Source organism: Pseudonaja textilis, chromosome 9, assembly GCF_049901715.1.
Source record: "Pseudonaja textilis isolate UNSWEBS1 chromosome 9, rPseTex1.2, whole genome shotgun sequence".
NCBI lineage: Eukaryota > Metazoa > Chordata > Lepidosauria > Squamata > Elapidae > Pseudonaja > Pseudonaja textilis.
The window spans coordinates 3,313,326-3,334,581 of NC_141998.1; the positions used below are offsets into that span (position 1 = coordinate 3,313,326).

The 21,256-nt window shown below is 49.8% G+C and overlaps 3 protein-coding genes across 5 annotated transcripts in view; 1 reads left to right on the top strand and 2 right to left on the bottom strand.

Moving 5' to 3' along the window:
• The window catches only part of ANKRD23 (ankyrin repeat domain 23), a 31,035-nt gene extending 15,520 nt beyond the window's left edge, over window positions 1-15,515 (top strand). The window contains exons 3-9 of the mRNA XM_026715284.2: window positions 52-189; window positions 3,468-3,575; window positions 5,532-5,630; window positions 7,305-7,403; window positions 7,497-7,595; window positions 8,731-8,829; window positions 11,873-15,515. Coding sequence (XP_026571069.2) covers window positions 52-189; window positions 3,468-3,575; window positions 5,532-5,630; window positions 7,305-7,403; window positions 7,497-7,595; window positions 8,731-8,829; window positions 11,873-11,977 — 747 coding nt within the window. The 3' untranslated portion in view covers window positions 11,978-15,515. The remainder of the gene's footprint in view (window positions 1-51; window positions 190-3,467; window positions 3,576-5,531; window positions 5,631-7,304; window positions 7,404-7,496; window positions 7,596-8,730; window positions 8,830-11,872) is intronic.
• CNNM4 (cyclin and CBS domain divalent metal cation transport mediator 4) overlaps window positions 13,715-21,256 on the bottom strand; it is a 117,240-nt gene continuing 109,698 nt past the window's right edge. For both annotated transcript variants that reach the window (XM_087938826.1, XM_087938827.1), the window contains one exon: window positions 13,715-15,069. The gene's annotated coding sequence lies outside the window, so the exon portion shown is untranslated. The remainder of the gene's footprint in view (window positions 15,070-21,256) is intronic.
• CNNM3 (cyclin and CBS domain divalent metal cation transport mediator 3) overlaps window positions 13,715-21,256 on the bottom strand; it is a 45,442-nt gene continuing 37,900 nt past the window's right edge. The window contains exons 8-9 of one of the 2 annotated variants that reach the window (XR_015744641.1): window positions 20,225-20,329; window positions 13,715-18,487 (exon numbers count right to left, since the gene is read on the bottom strand). Coding sequence is in view for 1 of the 2 variants with exons in the window: in XM_087938829.1 (XP_087794955.1) it covers window positions 18,429-18,487 (59 nt within the window). In the remaining variant the exon portion in view is untranslated. The remainder of the gene's footprint in view (window positions 18,488-20,224; window positions 20,330-21,256) is intronic. The other variant, XM_087938829.1, reaches the window with a different exon arrangement.

Sequence of the window (21,256 nt, forward strand, 5' to 3'; positions counted from 1 at the left end):
ACAACGGTGTCGTCAGCTTATTATTCCTCCCATTCATTTGTTTTTTTCCAGCTTGAGGCTCTCAATAATGCCAGGTTGAAGATCGACACCTTGGAAGACTTGGCGGCCATTGTCAAGCATCACAAGCAGAAGAAGAAGAAGAAGTGTAAGAAAGTGGTCCTCCCCAAACTGCAGGAGCCAGAAATCATCGTAAGTATTCCGGAAGGTTCCTCCAATGTGCAGAACCTCGACAGGGCATCTCCAGCATGTTTGAGAAGGCGTCGGGCTCCGCTGAAAGATCCAAGCGTCCAGCTCAGAAGTGTCATTAGATCTGGCCTTGAGCATCCTGATTAGACATTGGCAAGGGTTAAAAATGGCTTTGCTTATCGGAATTAATATTAGATACTAAGAATAGATACATATTCAGTATCTGGGGGTGCAGATAACTAACAATCTGAAATGATCTCTCCACACGGCATCCTTAAGTGAAACGTGCAAACCAGCATCTACATTTCGTGTGTCAGATGAGGAGAGCACATCCTTCTCCTTCTGTCCTGGCCACTTTTTTACAGAGGCACGATTGAGAGCACTTTAACGAACTGCGTCCCTCTTTGGTTTGGTGGCGGCAGCGCCTCAGATAGAAAGCCCCTACAGAGAGTGGTGAGGACAACCAAGAATATTATAGGAAGCTGGCTTCCCATTATTCAGAATGCGGCTTATAAGCACTATATGCTTTGTGCTCAAAACATCGTTAGAGACCCCACACGCCCATTTTATGACCTGTTTCTGTTGCTCCCCTCTGGGAGGAAGTTTCAAATTATTTCTAGCAGGACTACCAGATCCTGGAACAGGTCATCTGCCTGGTAAAACTGCGAGATTTGATTTTTCTTGCCGTAAGCACTGTGTTGTTCCTTGTGTCGTATAATATATGTGGATATATACATCATTTTCTACTTATTTATTTATTCTGTCATGGTTATGTAGTGTAAAATTGGAGGCGGAGACCCTTTGAGAGCTTATGGAACAAAATTTCATTTTAATGTATGTAGATAAGAGCACATTCAAAAGGACACTATAGTTTATTCTATATATCTAGTTCAGAAGGGGGCTTTTGCGGGTGGGGGTGTGTGTGCCTGGTCCTCTCTCCTGCTTATTTCTAGAAAATTTGGGTTTTTCCCAGTTCTTTGAGACCCGTAGGCAGGGGTGGCCTTCAAATTTTTTAGCAAGGGGCTCTGCCCCAATGACTGGCTGGGTGGATGTGGCTAGGTGGTCATGTGACTGGGTGGGTGTGGCCCACTCAACGTTGCTTCTTTGTCCTAATTACCTAAAAAAAGACATATACCCAAAAGTTGTTTATTTTATGCATTTAATACCTAAATAAAAGACTGTGTGAAACTAGGCTTAATAGCAATGACTCTGAGAGGGAGTGGAGTTTTTGGTGAGTTATGTGATTTTTATTATTTGGGAATTAATCCCCTCGGAGGCTAGTGGCTATGTTATCTAATGTTCTCAGTGGCTCTCCTTCGCAAGCACTGAGTGGATTGTTTATCTAGCTTGCCACACTGTTACCAGGTGTGAAATGTTTTTGGCTGAATGCCCAGAAGTTCAATTAAGCCGATGAAGAGCTTCCCTTTGCTGCTTGTCTTTTAGAGGTTATTGGGGGCTCGGAGAGCCCCGCAGAGTCTTAGCTAGGGGCTCTCTTGCAGTCCCCAGCAGCCCACCCCTGCCTGTAGGCCATTCTTACCTAGACTTGTCCAGATAATCACCTGGCATTGGGGTCCACTCCAGGCCTCTTTATGGGTAGCCCTTAACTTACGAGACCACAATCAGAATCAAAGAAGCTGTGCAATGAGGCGTGTCTGATTTTACGACCTTTTTTGGGGGGGGGAGCAGGGTTTTTAAGTGAATCACTGGAGTCGCAAAGGGGTCCTGGGTTTTTTTTAAAAAATGGATCTGAATTTCCCCCGTTGGCTTTGCTTTGCAAATGGCAATAAACGTGACCAGGAGCCACTGCACCCACCATCAATACGTGCCCCTTGCCAGGTGCCCCAATTCTGATCACATGACCGTGGGGAACGCTACAACAGTCGTACGTGTGAGGACTGTTCATAAGACACCTTTTTCGGTGCCGTTGTAACTTCGACCGGTTGCTAAACAAATGGGTTTGTAAGTCGAGGACTATCTATGCTTTCTAGCTGCAATTCTAAAGGAATAAATATTATCAGAGTGGGAAGAAGGGCACTGAGATAGCAATAGCACTTAGACTTATATACCGCTTTATAGTGTTTTCCAGACCTCTCTAAGCGGTTTACAGAGTCAGCCTCTTGCCCTCAACAATCTGAGTCCTCATTTTACCCACCTCGGAGGGATGGAAGGCTGAGTCAACCTTGAGCCAGTCAGGATCAAACTCCTGGCAGTGGGCAGAGTTAACCTGCAATACAGCACTTTAACCACTGCATCAACACTCCCTTCCTTCCTTCCTTCCTTCCTTCGATGTAGGAGAAGAGGAAGAGGAAGGAGAAGAGGAAGAGGAGGAGGAGGAAGAGGCAGGAGAAGAGGAAGAGGAGGAGGAGGAAGAGGTAGGAGAAGAGGGAGGAAGAAGATGTAGGAGAAGAGGAAGGAGAAGAGGAAGAGGAGGAGGAAGATGTAGGAGAAGAGGAAGAGGTAGGAGAAGAGGAAGAGGAGGAGGAAGATGTAGGAGAAGAGGAAGAGGTAGGAGAAGAGGAAGAGGAGGAGGAAGATTGTAGGAAAAGAGGAAGAGGAAGGAGAAGAGGAGGAGGAAGATGTAGGAAATGAGGAAGAGGAGTGAGAAGAGGAGGAGGAGGAGGAGGAAGATGTAGAAGAGGAGGAGGTAGGAGAAGGAGGAGAGGAGCAGGAGGAGGAGAAAAAGGAGAAGATACATGTATAGATTTCTTTGCTCTCCTTTGCTCATTCATTTCTCAACACTATTTTGTAAGACGAATTCAGTCTCGGGGGAGCCTCTATTTCTGGAAAGGACAAATGTAAAAAGGATGGCAGATGAAAACTTGCAATGAGAAGATAAAATTATGGTTCTCTTTCGGCTTTTTTATATAAAGCATAAACACTTATTCGTGTCTGTGGTGTTTCCTTGGCAACAAGATGAAGGTAGTTTGCCATTCTTAATAAAAGGAATAACAGAGTCACAGAGTTGGAAGGGACCTTGGAGGTCTTCTAGTCCAACCCCTTGTTCAAGCAGGAGACCTTATGGCATCCCAGACAAAGTGGCTCTCCAGTCTCTTCTTAAAAGCCTCCAGTGTTGGAGCATTCACAACTTCTGGAAGTAAGTTGCTCCACTGATTAATTGATCTCATTGTCAGGAAACGAACCTTCCTCCAGGAGCCACAGGGAGTCAAAAAAGTCAATATGGCCGCCGGAAACTCCCCACGCGTTGACTCTCCCTCCCTTCTGTACCCCGACTCTCTCCTTTCGAGCACCCCAGTAAACACTTCTGCGTTGTCTTTTCTTAGATCGAATCGGTGGCGCCAGAGCAGTTTCTTGATGCCGCGCTGGAGAACCGGATCCTTGTGATCGATAAATACCTGGCCGATGGAGGAGACCCCAATACCCATGACAAGGTATGGTGGGGGGCAACAAGGAACTCACGCCCCCCCCCCCAGATTTTCCAAGGGGAAAATTTAGATTCCAGGGTACCTTAGTTATTGCTTTTTCAACTTAGCCCGGTCAGCCAAAACTTTCACTTCTTATCTTCCTCCTGCACGTTCTTTTCCGGTTGAGTACTTCTTTGAGGTGGCCATTTCTGATCACCGCTCCTTCCGCCTTTGGGAAAGGGAGTTTGACCAGCTGAGGAGGAGAAATGCGGCTCTCCTCGACCCTGCTGGCAGTCTCCCTCTTCTTCACCACCTCTACGGGGTGGCTTAGCCCCGAAACCAGCCGGCTCGGGACGCCCCGACGGCGAGCCCAGGCAGAAACCGCGCACGATCGCGGATTCCTGTGTGTCGCCGAAGCCCTTCAAACCGGAAGTCCGATCCCGAGTCATTTTAGAGGGCTTAAATTTGCAATCGAAAACAGTTTCATGTTAATATTTCACATGTTCTAACATTTTATGTTTATAGCCCCTGAGTAGGGACCACGGGGTCATAAATAGGGAGCTTAGCTTCATGCTGCCTCTTTTGGGGTGATAGATCAGGACGTCTGAATGAATTGAGGCAGAAAACTGGGGTGTTTCCCCGCCTCTTTCTGAACTATGCAAGCCCAAATGTTGCTTCCCCCCCCAAGTGGTTTTCTACCAGTTGAGCTGGTCTCATAACGCAACACCCTACCAAGGTACTCAAGCGCCACCTGCTGGCCACCAGGGGCGTTGACGGAGCCCCATCTATAGACCCGATGGATACTCACAGAAATATCCAAAATTAAAAACCTTTTAAAAATTAAAACGTTCCAGAATTTGCTTGGCCATAATTCCTTGCAGTGATAAATCATATGGCCATGGTTAGGGACAATGGGAACAGTCACCAACCTATGAGGTTCCCAGCAAAGATTCTCGGTGTTCAGTTAATTTTGGGAGTTTTAGTTGAGCCATTCATAATACAGGCAAAATAGTTTGGGTAAGAAACATTGTTCAGAATGATCCACTTGTCTTTTTTAGCCTTGGAAGTTTGGAAAGGGCATTATTTTTAGAAGAGGTGCTCAGATTCTCTTTTCCTTCCACCAAGAAAATAGCATTTTATTTTTAAAAGCTATCAAAAAAAAAAAAAGAGTTGTTAACCTAATCCTGCATAGCTTTTTCTCCGGCAATATCACATTATTATCTAGAGCATACAAAACATTTGCTAGACCAATACTCGAATACAACTCATCAATCTGGAACCCACATTATGTATCCGATATTAACCCAGTTGAGAAAGTCCAGAAATATTTCACAAGAAGAGTTCTCCACTCCTCTACTCATTGCAGAATAACTTATGCCACCAGACTTGAAATTCTAGACCTAGAAAACCTAGAACTATGCCACCTTCAGTCCAATCTAGCTATAGTACATAAAATTATCTGTCAATTATCTTCACCTGTCAATGAATACTTCAGCTTCAACCACAACAATACAAGAGCACACAATAGATACAAACTCAAGATAAACCGCACCAAACTTGATTGCAGGAAATACGACTTCAGCAACAGAGTGGTCAATGTCTGGAATACTCTACCTGACTCTGTGGTTTCTTCCCCAAACCCCCAAAACTTTAACCTTAGATTGTCTACTATTGACCTCACCCCTTTCCTAAGAGGTCTGTAGGGGGCGTGCATAAGCTCACCAACGTGCCTACCGTCCCTGTCCTATTGTTTCTTTTATTTTTCTTATATATATTCATTTCATGTATTCATAACTATGTTTATCCTTATACCTGTTATCTTATAATCGCTTGACAAATAAATACATAAATAATAAATTAAATTAAAAAGCTTGTCTCAGAAAAAAATATGTTGGTCTCTGGAATTGGAACATCTTTTCAAAGAATCATTAGGCTGGAGAATTATTCCCTAAGAGATAAGCTCCTCTTTGCTCTCTGCTACAGTTCAAATGCACAGCCCTGCACCGAGCCTGTTTGCGGGGCCACAAGGAGATCGTGGACAAGCTGCTGGAAGCGGGGGCCAAACTGGAGCCAAGGGACATGGTGAGTCTCGATGGGGCAGCTTACAAATCCCCAATCCCAGCATTTCCGAGATGCCGGAGAGCGCTGGTGTTGCAGGTGTCTCGCGCAAAGAGCAATAATTGCTTTCTCTCTTGGCTTTGCAATCTGGGACAGGAGTCTCCAACCTTGGCCGCTTTAAGACTTCTGGACTTCTGGATGAGAGCTTCTTTGTGGCGGCCATTTCTGACCGCCGCTCCACCGCTTTCGGAAAAGGGAGTTAAGCCAGCTGAGGAGGGGAGTTGCAATTCCCCCTGACCCCTGCCGGATCTCCCCTATGTTCAGTTACCTCTACGGGGTAACTATAGCCCCGAATCCGGCTGGATCGGGGCACCCCAGCGGCGAGCGCAAGCAGAAACCGCGCATGATTGCAGATTCCTGCCGCTGCCGAAGCGGTTGGAGACCCCTGGACCTTCAGCAGAAAAAAAAAAAAAGAGGTTGAATCCCTGGTTTGTCAGCCTCTCCCTAACTCTCCTCCCTGGCAGAGTTAGTGTGATGACCCAGAGTATATCAGAAATATAACAAAACCCAAAACGTAACTAAAAGTCCTTTAATGCCTTCAACTTGGCTTCACTGCTTTAATTGTTCACAGCGCAGGAGTAAACTATTTTCGAAATAACATTTCAAAGGAAAGAAACACAGTTCAAATTCAAAGAGCCAATAACGAAGCAAAAAACAAACCGCGCAGACCAGGATAAGTAATTGCCAACTTCAGGAAGATAACCAGGTACAGTCCATTGGAAGAACGACAACCATGATAAACCTTCTTTAGGAATAAAACACTAATTTGTCTCCGGCGTCTGTTAGCACGCAGGTCCGAACTCTTATGCAGGTCTCACACCTGCAACCCATGAAGAGGATCATGGCCCTCTCCTCCTGAGTAGACCACATTTTACCCTGATCCTCTCCCCCCCCCCTGGATGCCCTAGGATGGATAAGGGATGGGCCTGGGTCCTCCCCTGACTGCTCAGAGTCAGTCTCCACCAGGGCCGTGACAGTTAGGGTTCAACAGATGCAGCGCTCCCGGGTTGCGGAAAGCTGGTTAAAGCATGCCAAGGATTGGACGTCCATTTATCTGGGATGGCATTAAGGACTCTTGTCTCTAGTTGGTCTAGACCTCCAAGGACCCTTTCAGCCTTGTGCTTCTAAGCGATGTGGGTTTGCCGCATTTCTGCTTACTTGCTACGATCTATGAGCCGCGGTGGCGCAGTGGTGAGAGGGCAGGACTGCAGGCTGCTTCTGCTGACTGACTGCTGCATGGTATTCCCAGGCCCCCCAGAACAGGGGTCTCCCAATGTTGGCCACTTTAAGACTTGTGGACTTCAACAGAGCTGGCTGAGGAATTCTGGGAGTTGAAGTCCACAAGTCTTAAAGTGGCCAACATTGGAGACCCCTCTGTTCTAGAAGGCAGTTTGGGTAACCTTAGAACAAGGAAGCAAATTAGCACCTTTTGATGCTTTTCCTATCCAGGATAGGAATAACCAGCAAGTCAGAACGCCCAGTGACTTTCTCTAAATCAGCTTTTAAAACTTTCCATGAGGCGCATTGGCAGGTCTTCTCCATTCGCCCCCTCAACCATGGAGAGCTGACCACAGTTTGGAAAGTTGGAGAAGGCCGGCCTAAGAAGGATCTTGGTATCTTCTGCTTTGTTTGGTGCAGCTGGAAGCCACCCCCTTGTTCTGGACTTGCCGCGGGGGACATCTGGACATCCTCAAGGGGTTGATCAGCCGCGGAGCCAAAATTTCCACCCGGGACAAGGTAAGTGGTGGAAAGACGGAGGGCGTCGCCTTTCCTGTACCTAAATGAGCCACCTCCCGAGGATTCACGATGGACTTTTCCTTCCGGTTGTAGCTATGGAGCACCCCTTTGCACGTGGCGGTCCGTACCGGGCACTCTGACTGCGCTGAACATCTCATTGCCTGTGGAGCAAAGATCAACGCCCAGGATAAGGTGCAGGAAATGGGGGAAGGAACGGGATCGAGGGGTACCTTATCTTGGCCGTCTCCATCCCAACCTTCATTCAGGGGTGGGATTCAAAAATCCCAGCAACTGGTTCGCTGTCTGGCTGCTGGGTGGGTGTGGTTATGGTGGGCATGGCCTACTGAAACCTCTAAGAGGTCTTTTTTTGCTTTCCCCGGAGTCCGGAGGCTTCCCTCAGGCCTCTGGGAGGGCCAAAATGGCCTCCACTGGGCTCCGGAAGCCAGAAATAGGCCCATTTCCGGACTTCCAGAAGGCCCGTTTCCCCCCACCGAGCCCCCATGCAGGCCCTGAACTTACCTGCATCAAAAATGGGCCACATGGAGACTCCGGGGAGGGGCGGGGCTAGCCAGTCGGTTCAAATACCAGTTCAGTGAACCAGATGCGAATTTAACATCCGGTTTGCCCGAACCACTCCAAACCGGTAGAATCTCACTCCTGCTGTCATGTGAGGCTTCATTCAAAATCCAAGAAAGAAACGCTTAGACTCTGTGATTATAGAGAAAAGGACTTTTTACTGGAAATCATAAGTGGTAGCATTCAAAAGAATTCAAGATCTGAGGCACTGGGTGCGAAAAATCACATATAAGTTCCCACCCACAGTAGTTAAAACTGGCCATCCAATCTGAGACATGTACAATGTCACGTGGTGCATCTTCAGGTGGTGTTTCAGACATCTGGCTTGCCAGGAGCTCACCTGCCTTCATTATAGTGATATTCTCCTAATTATCTTTTTGTGTGTGTGTGAGAGAGAAACATTGAGAGTAAGGAAGGTATTTGCTTCAGTCTGAACCTTGGGTGATCGGGACTTAAAATGCTCAAAAAGAATGTCGTACGGTGGCCAAAACGGGGGAATTCTGGGAGTTGGAAATTCATAAATCTTAAAAGTTGGCAAGGTTGGGACCACCCAGCAATAGATGCATTTGGACTACCTACTCGAGACCGGGTTTTGGTGGCTTAACCTGAAATGCAAACGCAAACCCAGTCTTTTTTTGGTTAGTCCAAAGCACTGCGCGAGGCCAGGAAAAAGAAACAAAACCCTGAGAGAATTCATAACCAAACCAAATGTGTTGTGCGAATGCAGACAATCCCTTCTTTCCCTGGGCAGGAAGGAGATACACCTATTCACGACGCAGTCAGGCTAGGACGATTCCAGGCGGTGAAGACCTTGTTGATGTACGGGGCAAATCTTAGCATCCAGAATGAGGTGAGCAAAAAAAAAAAAAAAAAATTAGCCGGGGAATTCAAGAAGTTGTAGTCCACTAGTCTTCAAATTGCCAACGATTGGACACCCCTAAGTTAACCTCTTAACCATTCCTTGTCGTTGGTTGCCCTTAACCCCTCTTTCAAAGAGCTTTCTAGCTCCCGCTGCCGTAAGAAAGTTCAAAACATTCTTAAAGATCCATCTCATCCTGGGCTCCCTTTTTTTTGTGAACTATTACCATCTGGCAGATGGTACAGGACAATAAAAACAAGGACAAAGAGGCTGAAAAACCTTCTATCCCAGGGCAGTAATTATATTGAATCCTACTGTGCAAAAGTTCCCCTCGCACCTATGTGCTACTCGTTTCTGGCTCTAGGGGGCGGTGCTCATCTCCGTTACAAAGCCGAAGAAGAGCCAACGCTGTCCAAAGACGTCTCCGTGGTCATGTGGCCAGCAGGATTAAACACCAAAGATGCACAGAAGGCTGTTAACTTCCCACCAAAGGTGGTCCCTATTTTTCTACTTGCATTTTTACGTGCTTTTGAACTGCTAGGTTGGCAGAAGCTGGGATGAGGAACGGGAGCTCGCTCCGTTACGCGGCGCTGGGGATTCGAACCGCTGAACTGCCGACCTTTCTGATCGACAGGCTCAGCATCTTAGCCGCTGAGCCAACGTGTCCCTACTTTTTCTACTGCATAGTGCAATATGAATGCAATATGAAGGGTTTCCAATTCAGTTGTATAGAACGTGAAGGATGCGGGGTTTTTTTTCTGTTATTTTTATAGCTTTCTTGTGTATAAATGTACACTGAAGATGGCATTTAATTTCATTGTACGAGGTGCAATGACAATCAAGTTAAAGTAATCACAGGAGAGCATGTAGCAGAGTCTCCCTCCCCGCCACCTCAAGGAGTCTCTTGCAGTGGCTGAAGCGATCAGAGATAGCTCAGGATGAAGCATACCTCCATTACACGTGCTTCTTTTTATGAAGTGTTCCTGAGAGTACATAAGGGATGCGGTGGCTCAGTGGCTAAGCTTGTTGATCAGGAAGGTTGGCAGTTCAGAGGTTTGAACCCCCAGCGCCGCATTAACCAGAGTGAGCTCCCATCCCAGCTTCTGCCAACCTAGCAGTTCGAAAGCATGTTAAGAAAAAGTGCAAGTAGAAAAACTAGGGACCCCTTTGGTGAGAAGGGGAACAGCGTTCCGTGCGCTTTCGACGTTTAGTCCTGCCAGCCACATGACCACGGAGACGTCTTCGGACAGCGCTGGCTCTTCTTCGGCTTTGTAACGGAGATGAGCACCGCTCGCCTAGAGCCGGGAACGAGTAGCACATAGGTGCAGGGAGGGGAATCCTTCACACCTTTACGGAGAGTAAAAGGCGAAAGAAAAAAAAATGATCTTGTAGTTTTGGGGAGGAATGCCAGGCACGGCGTGCATTTGGAAGGTAGACTTTACTAGCGGTGGTGGGGGAAGAGCTGCAATGCGCAGTAGGTGAAAATGTCCCGCAGTTGCCTTCCCGTTTAGTGGGAATATTAGGTTCTTTTATAGCAGCCACTTCTTTACATCCTCTGCATATAGTAAAAAAACCATCCTACCGAATGATGAGTAAATTGAGGCAGCAGAGTTGGGAGTGGCCATTGAGCCCAGGTACGGGCTAGCCCTTCCTCATGTGGACTAGCATGCTGCTGAAACAAGACAAAGCAAGTCCCAAAGGTGTTTTTTTTCTTTATTTCAAAAAGCAACTGAAACAAAAGTTCCAGAATTGAGCCAGAAGGGACCTTGGAGGTCTTCTAGTCCAGCCCCCTGTTCAAGTATTTCGGACAAGTGGCTGTCCAGTCCCTTTTTAAAAACCTCCGGTGAGCCTTCAGTAACAGAAGCCTCGTCTGTTCTGTAGCCGTCAGTCCAGGTTATCAGTTACACAGGAGAGGTATTGATTAATGTTCCTAAGAAAAGAAACACCCTCCTCCTACTACAGCAGTGCTCATCGGCTACCACACTGTTACTGAAGGGGCCTCTGGGGGGGAAATCCTATGCCAAATTCAAAGATCTAACTTTGTTATATAAATTATCGCCTTTGTTAGGACAGCGTTTTATTAGATTACCAGTTACCATGGAATCGGCAAATGTAACGCAAAGTCCCCAAATCTGCATCCAAATTGGCCATTGCATCTAACTTCCCTAAATAATTTCACCTCACTCGCTTTTACCATATGTAGTGGTATTTTTGAAAGCTATTTTTTAATAAGGACAATGTTTAAAATTACTTAAAATGCACGGGAATATAGTGTGAAGGGTACTTTAAAAAGAATTACAAATAGCCATTTTGAAAACGCACCTGAAGAACTGAGAATCCATCTGACATCTTGTCAGGAATGGTGTAGGGCAGCGGCGGGATTCAAATTTGTTTTACTACTAGTTCTGTGGGCGTGGCCTGGTGGGCGTGGCAGGGGAAGGTTACTGCAAAATCCCCCATTCTCTCCTCCACCCCACTAACCTGCTTTCCAGCTCCATCCTCCTGGGCAGGGCAACCAAAGACGACCCAGCCGATCAGCTGTGGGCATAGCTTGGTGGGCGTGGCGTTTGTGGCTGTGGCTTGTTGGTTTGTTGGGCATGGCAGGGGAAGGACACTGCAAACTCTCCGTTCCCTTCCCCTTCCTGGGGAAGGATAAGACTGCATAATCCCCCTTCCCTCCCCACCCCACTAACCTGCTTTCCAGCTCCGTTCTCCTGTGCGGGGCAACCAAAGAAGACCCAGCCAATCAGCTGGGACGTGGAAAGCGGAGAATAGATTGGGGCGGGGCCAGTCAGAGGTGAGGTGGGATTGGCCGGTTCTCCAAACTACTCCAAATTTCTGCTACCGGTTCTCCAGAACCAGTCAGAACCGGCTGAATACCACCTCCCGCTTGGGTGAGTAGAGGGGTTGGACTAGATGACCTACGAGGTCCCTTCCAACTCTTAATCTGAAATCTCCGCAGAGACGAGCTTTATGGCATCTGTGGCCAATGGGGAAAAAAACCTACTTTGCTTCTAACCTTGTGTCTTGGTAGGAGGCGGTCACCCCAGTAGACCTGGTGAAGGACTGGCAGACTGGCATCCGGGAAACGCTTCAAATGTGCGCCAACCGGCAGCAAGACCTAGCCAGGAGCCGCTGAGTGTGTGTTTGGGGAGGGCAGGGGGCTTGAAGTAATGGGGTGTTGACTCTACAAGCCTCCCCCACCCTGTGACCAACTCACCATCCTTGTCCCCCTTTTTTTTTTGCACCAAACTGGGCAGATCTCTTGGACCCCCTTCAACAGTAATAACAATCCTGGGCTTCTTGCATCCCCAGCTGATGTGGGGCAACCGTCTGGGCTCTTAAGGCAGTGGTGGCCAACCGGTAGGCCGGGGGCCACTGGCGGGCCGCGAGAATATTTTGGTGGTCCGCAGAGAAATGTTCTCCCAGGAAAGCAATTAATCCAGGCTGTGCGGGAACACAAGGCTGCCCACATGGCCTGCCCACCCGTTGGCCGAGCGCAAACTTTGAGTAGAGCCACGCGAGCTGAAACTGGGAGGTGAGACCGACGGCCGGGGAGGAAATCCGCCCGGGTGTGGCTTGCTGACGTTGGTGGGAAAGTCGGTCCCATATTCCAGAGCTGCCAGTAGCCACAGGACTGGCCCTCTGGTCATCCCGGAGCAGCTCCTCCAGTCCGTGGGAGGCCGGTGCACCCGGGTGGAGAAGCAGCTGCTCCGGGATGACCAAAGGGCCAGTCCTGTGACTCCTGCAGCTCTGGAATACGGGACCGACTTTCCCACCCACGTCAGCAAGCCACCATCAGTCAACATTCATCTTAGTGGTCCGCGGGGTTTAAAATGATGCGTTTGGTGGTCCCTGAGGTCCAAAAGGTTGGCGCCCCCTGTTCTAAGGAGCTCCTGCAGCTTTGTCTCTCAAGGAGACATTTTGTGCGTGTTAGCAAAACTGGGTAAGGGACAGGCACACTTGCATTCCTCCTGGGTACCCATAGAGGGCAGCCTGGTGAGGCTTTGGGCAAGAAGACAGCTCTGCCTTCCAGCCTCCAAAGTCCAGGGGGCTTAAGCATCCCAGGAGCCAGAGGGCTGCAAGGAGAAAGGCCAGAGAGAGGGTGCGAGGTTCCCCTGCCCAACTCCAGAGGGCCAAAACGGACCAAATCCAAGGAGCTACTCATTCGGGGAGGTGCAGGGTTTTAAGGGACTGTCAATGGCGGAGAGTTGAGCCCTGCCGCTGCCTCTCTGCTCCCCGGGTCGGTGCCGCTGGCTCAGCTGCTCCCCGGATCTGCGGAGGAGCAAGCTCAAATTTTAAGGGGAAGCAGAGGTGGCGCTCTCGCCTCACGAAAATCAGGAGGCTGAGCGTTCAATCCTAGGTTGCCAATCCTAGGCAGCGTTCAATCCTCTGCCAATCCTAGGCAGAGATTACTGAGAATAAATCTGCCGGAACAAAATTCCGCATTGGCGACAGGAAAGGCATCCGGCCAGTAAAAGACTCTGCTAGCTCCATTCAGTTGCCCAGACTCTATTATGGGGGTGGTTAAATGAAGAGGATGATGATCAGGCCTGGCTTCAAACCACATACACCGGTGGTCTCCAGGAGGCAGCTCCCCTGGAAGGGGCATCCCGTCACGGCCCTCCCCGATGCTGGGGTTGAGGGCTGGGAAATGTTCTTCCAGAGGTGGAACGAGCCTCCGGCCACTGGAGGGAGGCCAGATTGAAATCCTCTTGAGCTTCTCGCCCACCCCACTTCTCTGGAATGAGTCAAACATCCCCTGGTGAAGCAGGGGATTAATATATCCGCCTTCCTTTTGGGGCCCCTTCTCTTCAGTCTATGAAGCCACCAGTAGTTGGGACGAGACAACTCGCCACGGCCAACTCGCCGCAGGACAATTCAGCAATTCAAATTGAAAAAGTTTTTAAAAATTACTTTTTAATTTTTGCCATTCACATTTCATTTTGTCCCTCCTTCAGCATCCTTTTAACGATCGTCTTCCCCTTATTCCAGCGGTCTTGGACTCAAGGCCCTGGGGCCCAGATCTGGCCTGCGATGTGGTTAGATTGGGCCCACGAGGCTGTCCTGGAAGCTGAAGGCGGCTGGGCACTGACCTAAAACTTGGTGGCAGCCATCTGGGCTGGAATGCAGTCAGCCTTAGATCTGTGGAGCCGCTCTGGAGTCGGTGAGGGACCTCCGCCACCTCCACCCCCCGGGCATGCGCTGGAGACAATGGAACTCCTCAGCCCCAGCTGGGCCACCCCAGGCGCCTCCGACGTGAATCTCAGGCTGGCCACGCCCACCCAGTTGGCTGCAACTCCCCCACCCATGTCCACCTAGCTCCCCAAAGTCAACCACAACCCTGATGCGGCCCCTCAATGAGTTTGACACCCCTGTTCTTCCCTATTTGTGTAACTCTTGTCCTGCGTTGAGTTGGCCATGTCAAGTTGACCATCTCAAGTTGCCACCAGCAGCTGTTCCCCTGCCACCATTTCTACCCATTGTTGGCCCTGCGTCCCTGGGTGTCCTCACCCTTGTTCCTTGGTACATTAGACAAGAGGTGGTGGTCTTCCTTGGTGCTGCTGGACAGGCAGAGGTCTCCTCCACCAATACCTCCCAACACAATTCCTCCAAATGAACAAAGGGGCCAAGTACGGCCAACGGTGCCAAGTTTGTACTGGGCCGGCTGGCTATCCTTTTGCAAGCCCCATGACGGACTATAGTAACTCCACAGTAACCCATAGTAACTCCTTTGCTTGGAGGGGGAACTGAGTTGTCCCTACTGACCTCTACCTATTCATGACTTCAAGATCTGCCTTCAACGAGCATGTGCCCCAGAGCCGGGACAGACATCCATGAAAGCCAGCCTTGCTCTCTCTCTTAAAGCTGGAACAGGATTCATACTACACCGGCTCTGGTGACTATTTATTTATTTCCGCCCTGCCCTTCTCCCTTTTCCAGAGGAAGGGCAGCCGAGACGATTACTTGAATTTTCCTTTGTAAACCAATGCCAACGTCACTTCTTTGCGTCGGTTTGTGACACACCCACCCACAAACCCAAAAGCAGTCACAAACGATACTGTACTCCATTTTGTCTTAAAAGTCTGGGGAATGATGGCTTCTTCATGACCCGCGCACTTCAACTCCCAGGGTTCCCAAGCCAGCCAGGAATTCTGGGAGTTAAAGTCCACAGGTCATAAAAGAGGACCATAGTTCCTCATCGCCACTGGTCTGTCAGGGGTCTCCAACCTTGGCCATTTTTAAAGACTTTGTGGGCTTCCAACTCCCAGAATTCCTCAGCCAACATGGCTGTCTGAAGAATCCTAGGAGTTGAAGTCCACAAGTGTTCAAAGTTGCCAAGGTTTGGAGATTTCTGGTCTAAGTCATACCAGGTCCCTGTGCGCAGGCAATTCGCCAGTCTGGCGTCAAGATTGACTTTTGAGGTTGTTTAGCCGTGGGCCAAGGTCTCCGGTATCACCTCAGGACTGGACCCTCCACCCATGCCCACCGCAAGACCCCTGACCACGAATGGAGGGGCACATGGGCGAGACTGGCGGGGTTTCCAGAAAAATACTCCACTTAGGCAGCAGATTGTACAGCGCTGAGACTTCCTTCCCTAAAAACTTTGTGAGGGCGGTGCTGCTGTGATGTGGTTTTTCTTTTGTAAATAATAAAAGTTATTTTTGTGTCCTGAATGATGAGTTTGGAGAGCAATTGTGGCTGCGACAAAAGCTTGGCCTTGAAAAACCGCCTGTCTTTTCTAGGCTGGAACAGGACTTGAAAGGAAAATTGTTTTATTTACACCCACTGAACAGACATCTAAGGCCCCAATTTCCGTGGGGAGGGGGGAACTCCCCCAAAGTCACCACCCTGGATGTAGATTGCAGAGGGTCCTTCAGGCCACAGTTCCAGGCAACAAAACGTTCGCCTGGTCTTTGCTGTGCTACCTTTCTACCTGCAAGCCAGCGTTCACCACGGTTGCCTTCTTGAAAGCATCTCGGATACGTTCCCTGGAAGTACGACGGCCCGCAGAATGAGGGCGATGGTAGCTGCTCTAACGCTCCCCAAAGAAAAATAAAGCGGCTTCTCTAGGAAGGCAGGAGGAAGATCCGCTCCCTTCATCTGGTTACCGGAGGAGGAACCTGTTTTCTGAAATTCCCCCTAGTTAGCCCCAATCTGAAAACTGACCAAACAAACTGGGTTCACCCCACGTGCTAAACTGTAGAACGAACAAAAACTGATAAGGAGAAGGTTAACCTAGTTTAGCGTGTTGTGCCAGTGCACTAGCTGGAACCGTGGGTGGGCTTCAAAAATTTAGCAACCAGGTTCTCTGGCTGTGGCCATGGTGGGTGTGGCCTAGTCAGTTTTTTGACACCACGGTGGTGGTGTGTGTTTGTGTATGGTTTTTTTTGGCCTCCCGGGCTCCGGAGGCTTTCCTCAAGCTTCCAGGAGGGCAAAAACAGCCTCCCTTGGGCTCTGGAGGCCGGAAACGGACCTGTCTCCACCATTCCAGGACTTTTCCCTCTCCCCGAACCTCCCCGTGTGCCCTGCACTTACCTGGGATTCAAGATGGGCTGCATGGAGACTCCGGGGGGGGGGGGGGGCCAGCCAGTCGTTGCAACTACGGGTTCGGTGAACCAGATGTAAAATTAACACCCGGTTCGCTTGAACCGGTGTGAACCGCCTCTGAGCTAGACCTTGAGCGGAGACCAAGAGGCAACAGAAATGGGGGAAAGGGACATTCACATCTGCCCAGCAGTGACCTCAAAAGGATGAGGAATAAGAGACCTGTTTTCTTCGGTGTGTAAGAGCCACCGGGCGCGTGTGACATCTTGAGAGAGTCAGGACTTTCCCATGGTACCCGTTCCTCCTCCTCCTCATCTCAGCCAAATTGCTGCCTTAAGAAATTTAACTGTGTCTAATCCTGCATGCAGAGCTTGGGTCTCACCACAGCAAACAGGCTAAAAAGCGCATCTCTTTTTAGAGAGGACAGGGGTGTTCCTTCCACACACCCCACCCCCCAAATCAGGCCTTCATCCCTAGGTGTTCTTGTGGCTGGGAGACCCAAAAAACTCCAGCATGGTATTTTTCTGCCCCTGAATCGTGACGATACTCACCTCAATTAAAAGAGAGAGAGAGAGAAGTTGCAGGTTTCTTCTGCTGCCATCAGGGACTTATATACACCTTGTGTAAGGACAGACAATTCCCTGGGAAGGTACAGCTGGTGGGCAGGTTACAATTAATTTACCCAAACCAGACACGCAAACGATCCGGATTACGTTCCGCTGTTTGCTGCAGGAAGGGAAGAGGCCGAACGAAGGAGAGAAAGGGACGGGGCTTCTCTTCTCCCGGAATCCCTCGGATTCTTTATTATAGACTTTAAAAAATAAGATTTAGGGACCCGGTGGGTGGGTGTCCCAGAGGGGAAACACTGTGTAGAGCAACGAGAGGGCAGGAGGACGGGGAGGGAAGGTCTCTCTGCCAAAGCTGGAGTGGAAAGTTTCTCTCGCCCAAGGGAAACGTAGGATTGCCAGTGAGAGAAGTAGAAATCCAAGACCGAAGATAATCCAGGGAAACGGGCGTCCTTCCCACGAAGGCAAAAAAAAAAAAAGAGGGCAGCCCCAGAGAAAGCGGGGAGGACTCAGTCCTGACATTCGACTTTTCTAGGCCGGCCGCCATGGAAGGGAGAGCAGGTTTGCGGTGGGGGGGGAGGGTAAGTAACCATCTGCCCCTCCTCTTACGGCAAGAGTCCCTTGGCGGAAGTCCCGTCTGGTCCAGGGCAGCTGATGCCAGGAGGCAGAAGAGAGAGAGAGAGAGACGCAGGGTCCCCAGAGCTGATCTTTGGCACTGTTTGGGCAGGGAGGAAGGACTGGGTGGGGCGGGAGCATCGTTGGGCCTGTACAGGCACTCGGGTGAGCTTGGGGACTCACGAGAGTCATGGCTTGCGACCCCAGATCCGCGAGGACCCAGAACCCGTGGCAAGATGGCAGGCCCGCGGGCTCGGTCCCAGAGCCGAGATCAGGGCCTGTAGACCAAGCGAGGCAAGGACGAGCGGCACCCGTGAACCTTTGAGGCCGCTGACGCAAAATCTGGCCGAGTCTGGCAAGTGCTTTTCAAGAAGGTTGAGAGATTAGCACGGCGAGGAAGTGGAAGCAGAGAGAGAGAGAGAGAGAGAGAGAGAGAGGCCGGGTGACACGGAGAAGGCAATGAGCCAGGAAGGGCCTGGCAGCCGCCTCCCTGTTGGCACCACAAATATCAAAAGCGTCCGTCTGTATTTTGCTGGCCGCTGCTCTCTGCCACCGACACATCTTGGCCCAGGTCCTACCAACCCTCCACAGTCAAGCACTGCTTACAAATGTCTTGTGTGTTAGTAGCCCAGCCGGGGCACCGGAAGCTGCTGGTGTTGGGTCCAGCCAGGCCTGTCTCTTCCCCGCACGAGAAGGCCGGGCTCATTACCGTCTTTTGGAAACGCAGGTGCCCAACAAGAAGTCCGTCTGAAGCCAGGAGAAGTGCTGAAGGTTTTAAGGGAGGCAGGGGTGCAGGGGGGTGAGGTGCCCCTCCTGGACTCACCCCGCCTGCAGCTCTTAAACGCCACACGTGTTTTGAAGTCAAACCCCCGTGCTCTGGCTGGTCTCTTCCTGAAGGTTGAACTTGCTTCGGCATTTCCCTGGAAGGCGGAGAGACAAGGAGCCGCTGTGAAAGGCAACGGCGCAACCGTCGTCGCAGTGGCAGGGCGGCCAAAGAGGATAATAATCTAAGGGAGGGGATGTCAACTCATGAAACGTCCCTGGGCCTGTTTTAGTAGTTGCCATAAAAAAAGAGGGAGGAGGAGGAAGCCAATCTGGAAGAGCAGTGCAACGGTTTGGAAGCGGAAGTCCAACCCAACTCTTCTCTTTAAAAGATTGTAACTAAACTACCAGAGCTTTTGCCTGCGAATATATTTAATCGGAGGATGTGAATAATGACGCCCAGCCTTGGAGAAGCTTATTTATGACACACCCAAGGGGGGCGGGAGGGAACAGGGTCACAGGGGATTTTAAATTATATAGGCCAGAGTTTGCTTCATACAGGGCAGCGCCAGTATATCGCCTCTAATAAATCCTTTTGACATTTTTTGAAGTTTGGTTTGACAATCATGACTTAATTAGGGCAATTGCTGGAATCCTGACAGGAGAAACTTTCTCTCCGGGGAAAGCCGGACATTGCAAGCTGCAAAACAATTCCTGAAAGCCTTGGCCCAATTTCTGAAGATAGAAGATGGTTTTCTTTTCAATAACAGCCTTTCTACCTGCCAAGGGGGAACAAATAGGGCTAGCCTACTTAACGGGTATGTTAGGGGACCCTGAAATTGATAAGCTAAATAAGAAATGTCTTTCCTTCCTTACGTTAATGGACATGATGATGAACTATCCTGCAAAGTTTACATTCTTCTTTTAGGGATTGCTTGGAGACAGGTGGGCCTTCTCGGTTCCCACCACTCCAGGAAATGCCATTTTGTCCAACTCATGCTAATCACCGTAAGGTCTAGGCTGGTATTTTTTTGTTGACCTTGGCAGCTTTCAAACTTCCAGAATCCTCCAGCAATCTGGTTACCCTATCTCAGGAGCCTCGTGGCTTGGTTGAGTCAACCCAGGAGGAGGAGCAACCCCTGTCAATGTCATGTTGGCTTCCCATCCCAGCCAGGATGTTTGAAATCTTACCTTGAGGATTTGACACAGGGTTGGCCCCTAAGCCCCGTAAGGGTAACACCAAGGAGAGAAGGGGGGGGGAGGAAAAGAGATTGAGGGAGGGAGAATGAGAGACGAAAAGAGATTGAGGGGAGAAAAGAGGAAAAGAGATTGAGAAGAAGAAAGAGAAAGAGAGAGAGAGAGGAAAAAGAGATTGAGGGAGGGAGAACAAGAAGAGAGATTAAGAGGGAGAAAGAGGAAAGAGACAGAGAGAGAGAGAGAAAAGAGATTGAGAAGAAGAAAGGGGGAAAGAGACAGACAGAAAGAGAGGAAAAGAGAGAGGAGGGAGACGAAAAAGAGATTGAGGGAGGAGAAAGGGGGAAAGAGACAGAGAGAGAGAGAGAGAGAGAGAGAGGAAAGAGATTGAGAAGGAGAAAGGGGAAAGAGACAGACAGAAAGAGAGGAAAAGAGATTGAGAGAGGGAGAAAGACATAGAGAGAGAGAGAGAGAGAGATGGGAAAATGTGTGCTAGCTTATTACTTATTTGGGGATTTCTTTTTTTAATTGATTGATTGATATATATTCTGTGCTCTTGGGTGGGCTGCACCAAGGGAGGCTCATCCAATTTCATTGTACACATGTTGTGCATTGACAATAAAGGCTTGAACTAGAGAGAGAGAGAGAGAGAGAGAGAGAGAGAGAACACACAAACGAAGGAGAAATCTGAAGATATTTACCTTGTGACTTTTTTAAAAAAGGAAGGGACTCCAGGCTATGGCAGAGAGGCCTGTGTTAAATGTGGTTCTCAATTGTGCCAAAGAAAGAGAGATTTAGCGGGAAGGCTGGAAGGAAGAAGAAAGAGAAACGGGAGAGAGAGCCTTTAGCGCCCAGAAAGCAGACGCCACGGAAAGAGAACAAGTGAGGCGCCTGGAGAAAGGGGCACCCCCTAAGTGGCTGGATGTGACCCACCCCCCCACCTGGGCCACCCTTCCCTCCTGCCCCATCATCGCCTTCTCCCTAAGCCCTTTAGCTCCCACAAAGCTCTGGCCTCAAAAAAGGACGCCACCTTTCCTCCTTTCCCTCATAAACCGCAAAGCAACGCGGGCAGCTCCTTCCCTCCCTATCCGATGCTTTTAAGGTGCCAACCAGGCCTTTTTAATTCCCTTTTCCAGGGGTGGGCTTCAAAAATTTCAGCGAGGGGGTTCTCTGCCCGGTTGCTGGGTGGGCGTGGCCTAGTCGGCCTCCTGCACCATGGGGGAGGGGTCGTTTTGTCCTCCCTGGGCTCCTGAGGCTTTCCCCGAGCCTCCGGGAGGGCGAAAACGGCCTCCCCTGGGCTCCGGAGGCTCTTTGGAACTGGAAAAAGGCCCATTTCCGGCCTTTACCAAACTTTCCTCAGTGCCATCTTGTAGGCCGATGTAGTGGTTAGCCGGCAGCAGGTGCGGACGGCTGAGGAGAGCGAGGACTCAGATGAGGGGCCAGGACCATCAGGGAGTGGACTGCTGCCTTCGGAGATTGTGGGGGCTGGCAGCCGCGACGAGGAGGTTCCCGAGGAGCCTGTGCCAACTGCGCGTGCATGCAGGGCTGCGTGCAGGAAAGAGCCGTTGCAACAGCACGGGTGACTCGGGAGTAAGGCTGCAAGGGAATGGCCCCCCCTTCAAGAAGATAAAAGCCAGCTGTGAATTGGACCTTCTTTGCAGGAAGCAAAGACGTTTTGAAACTCAGCCTCGTGGACATTACAGTATCTTAATTCGGTATTTGAAGACTTTTGT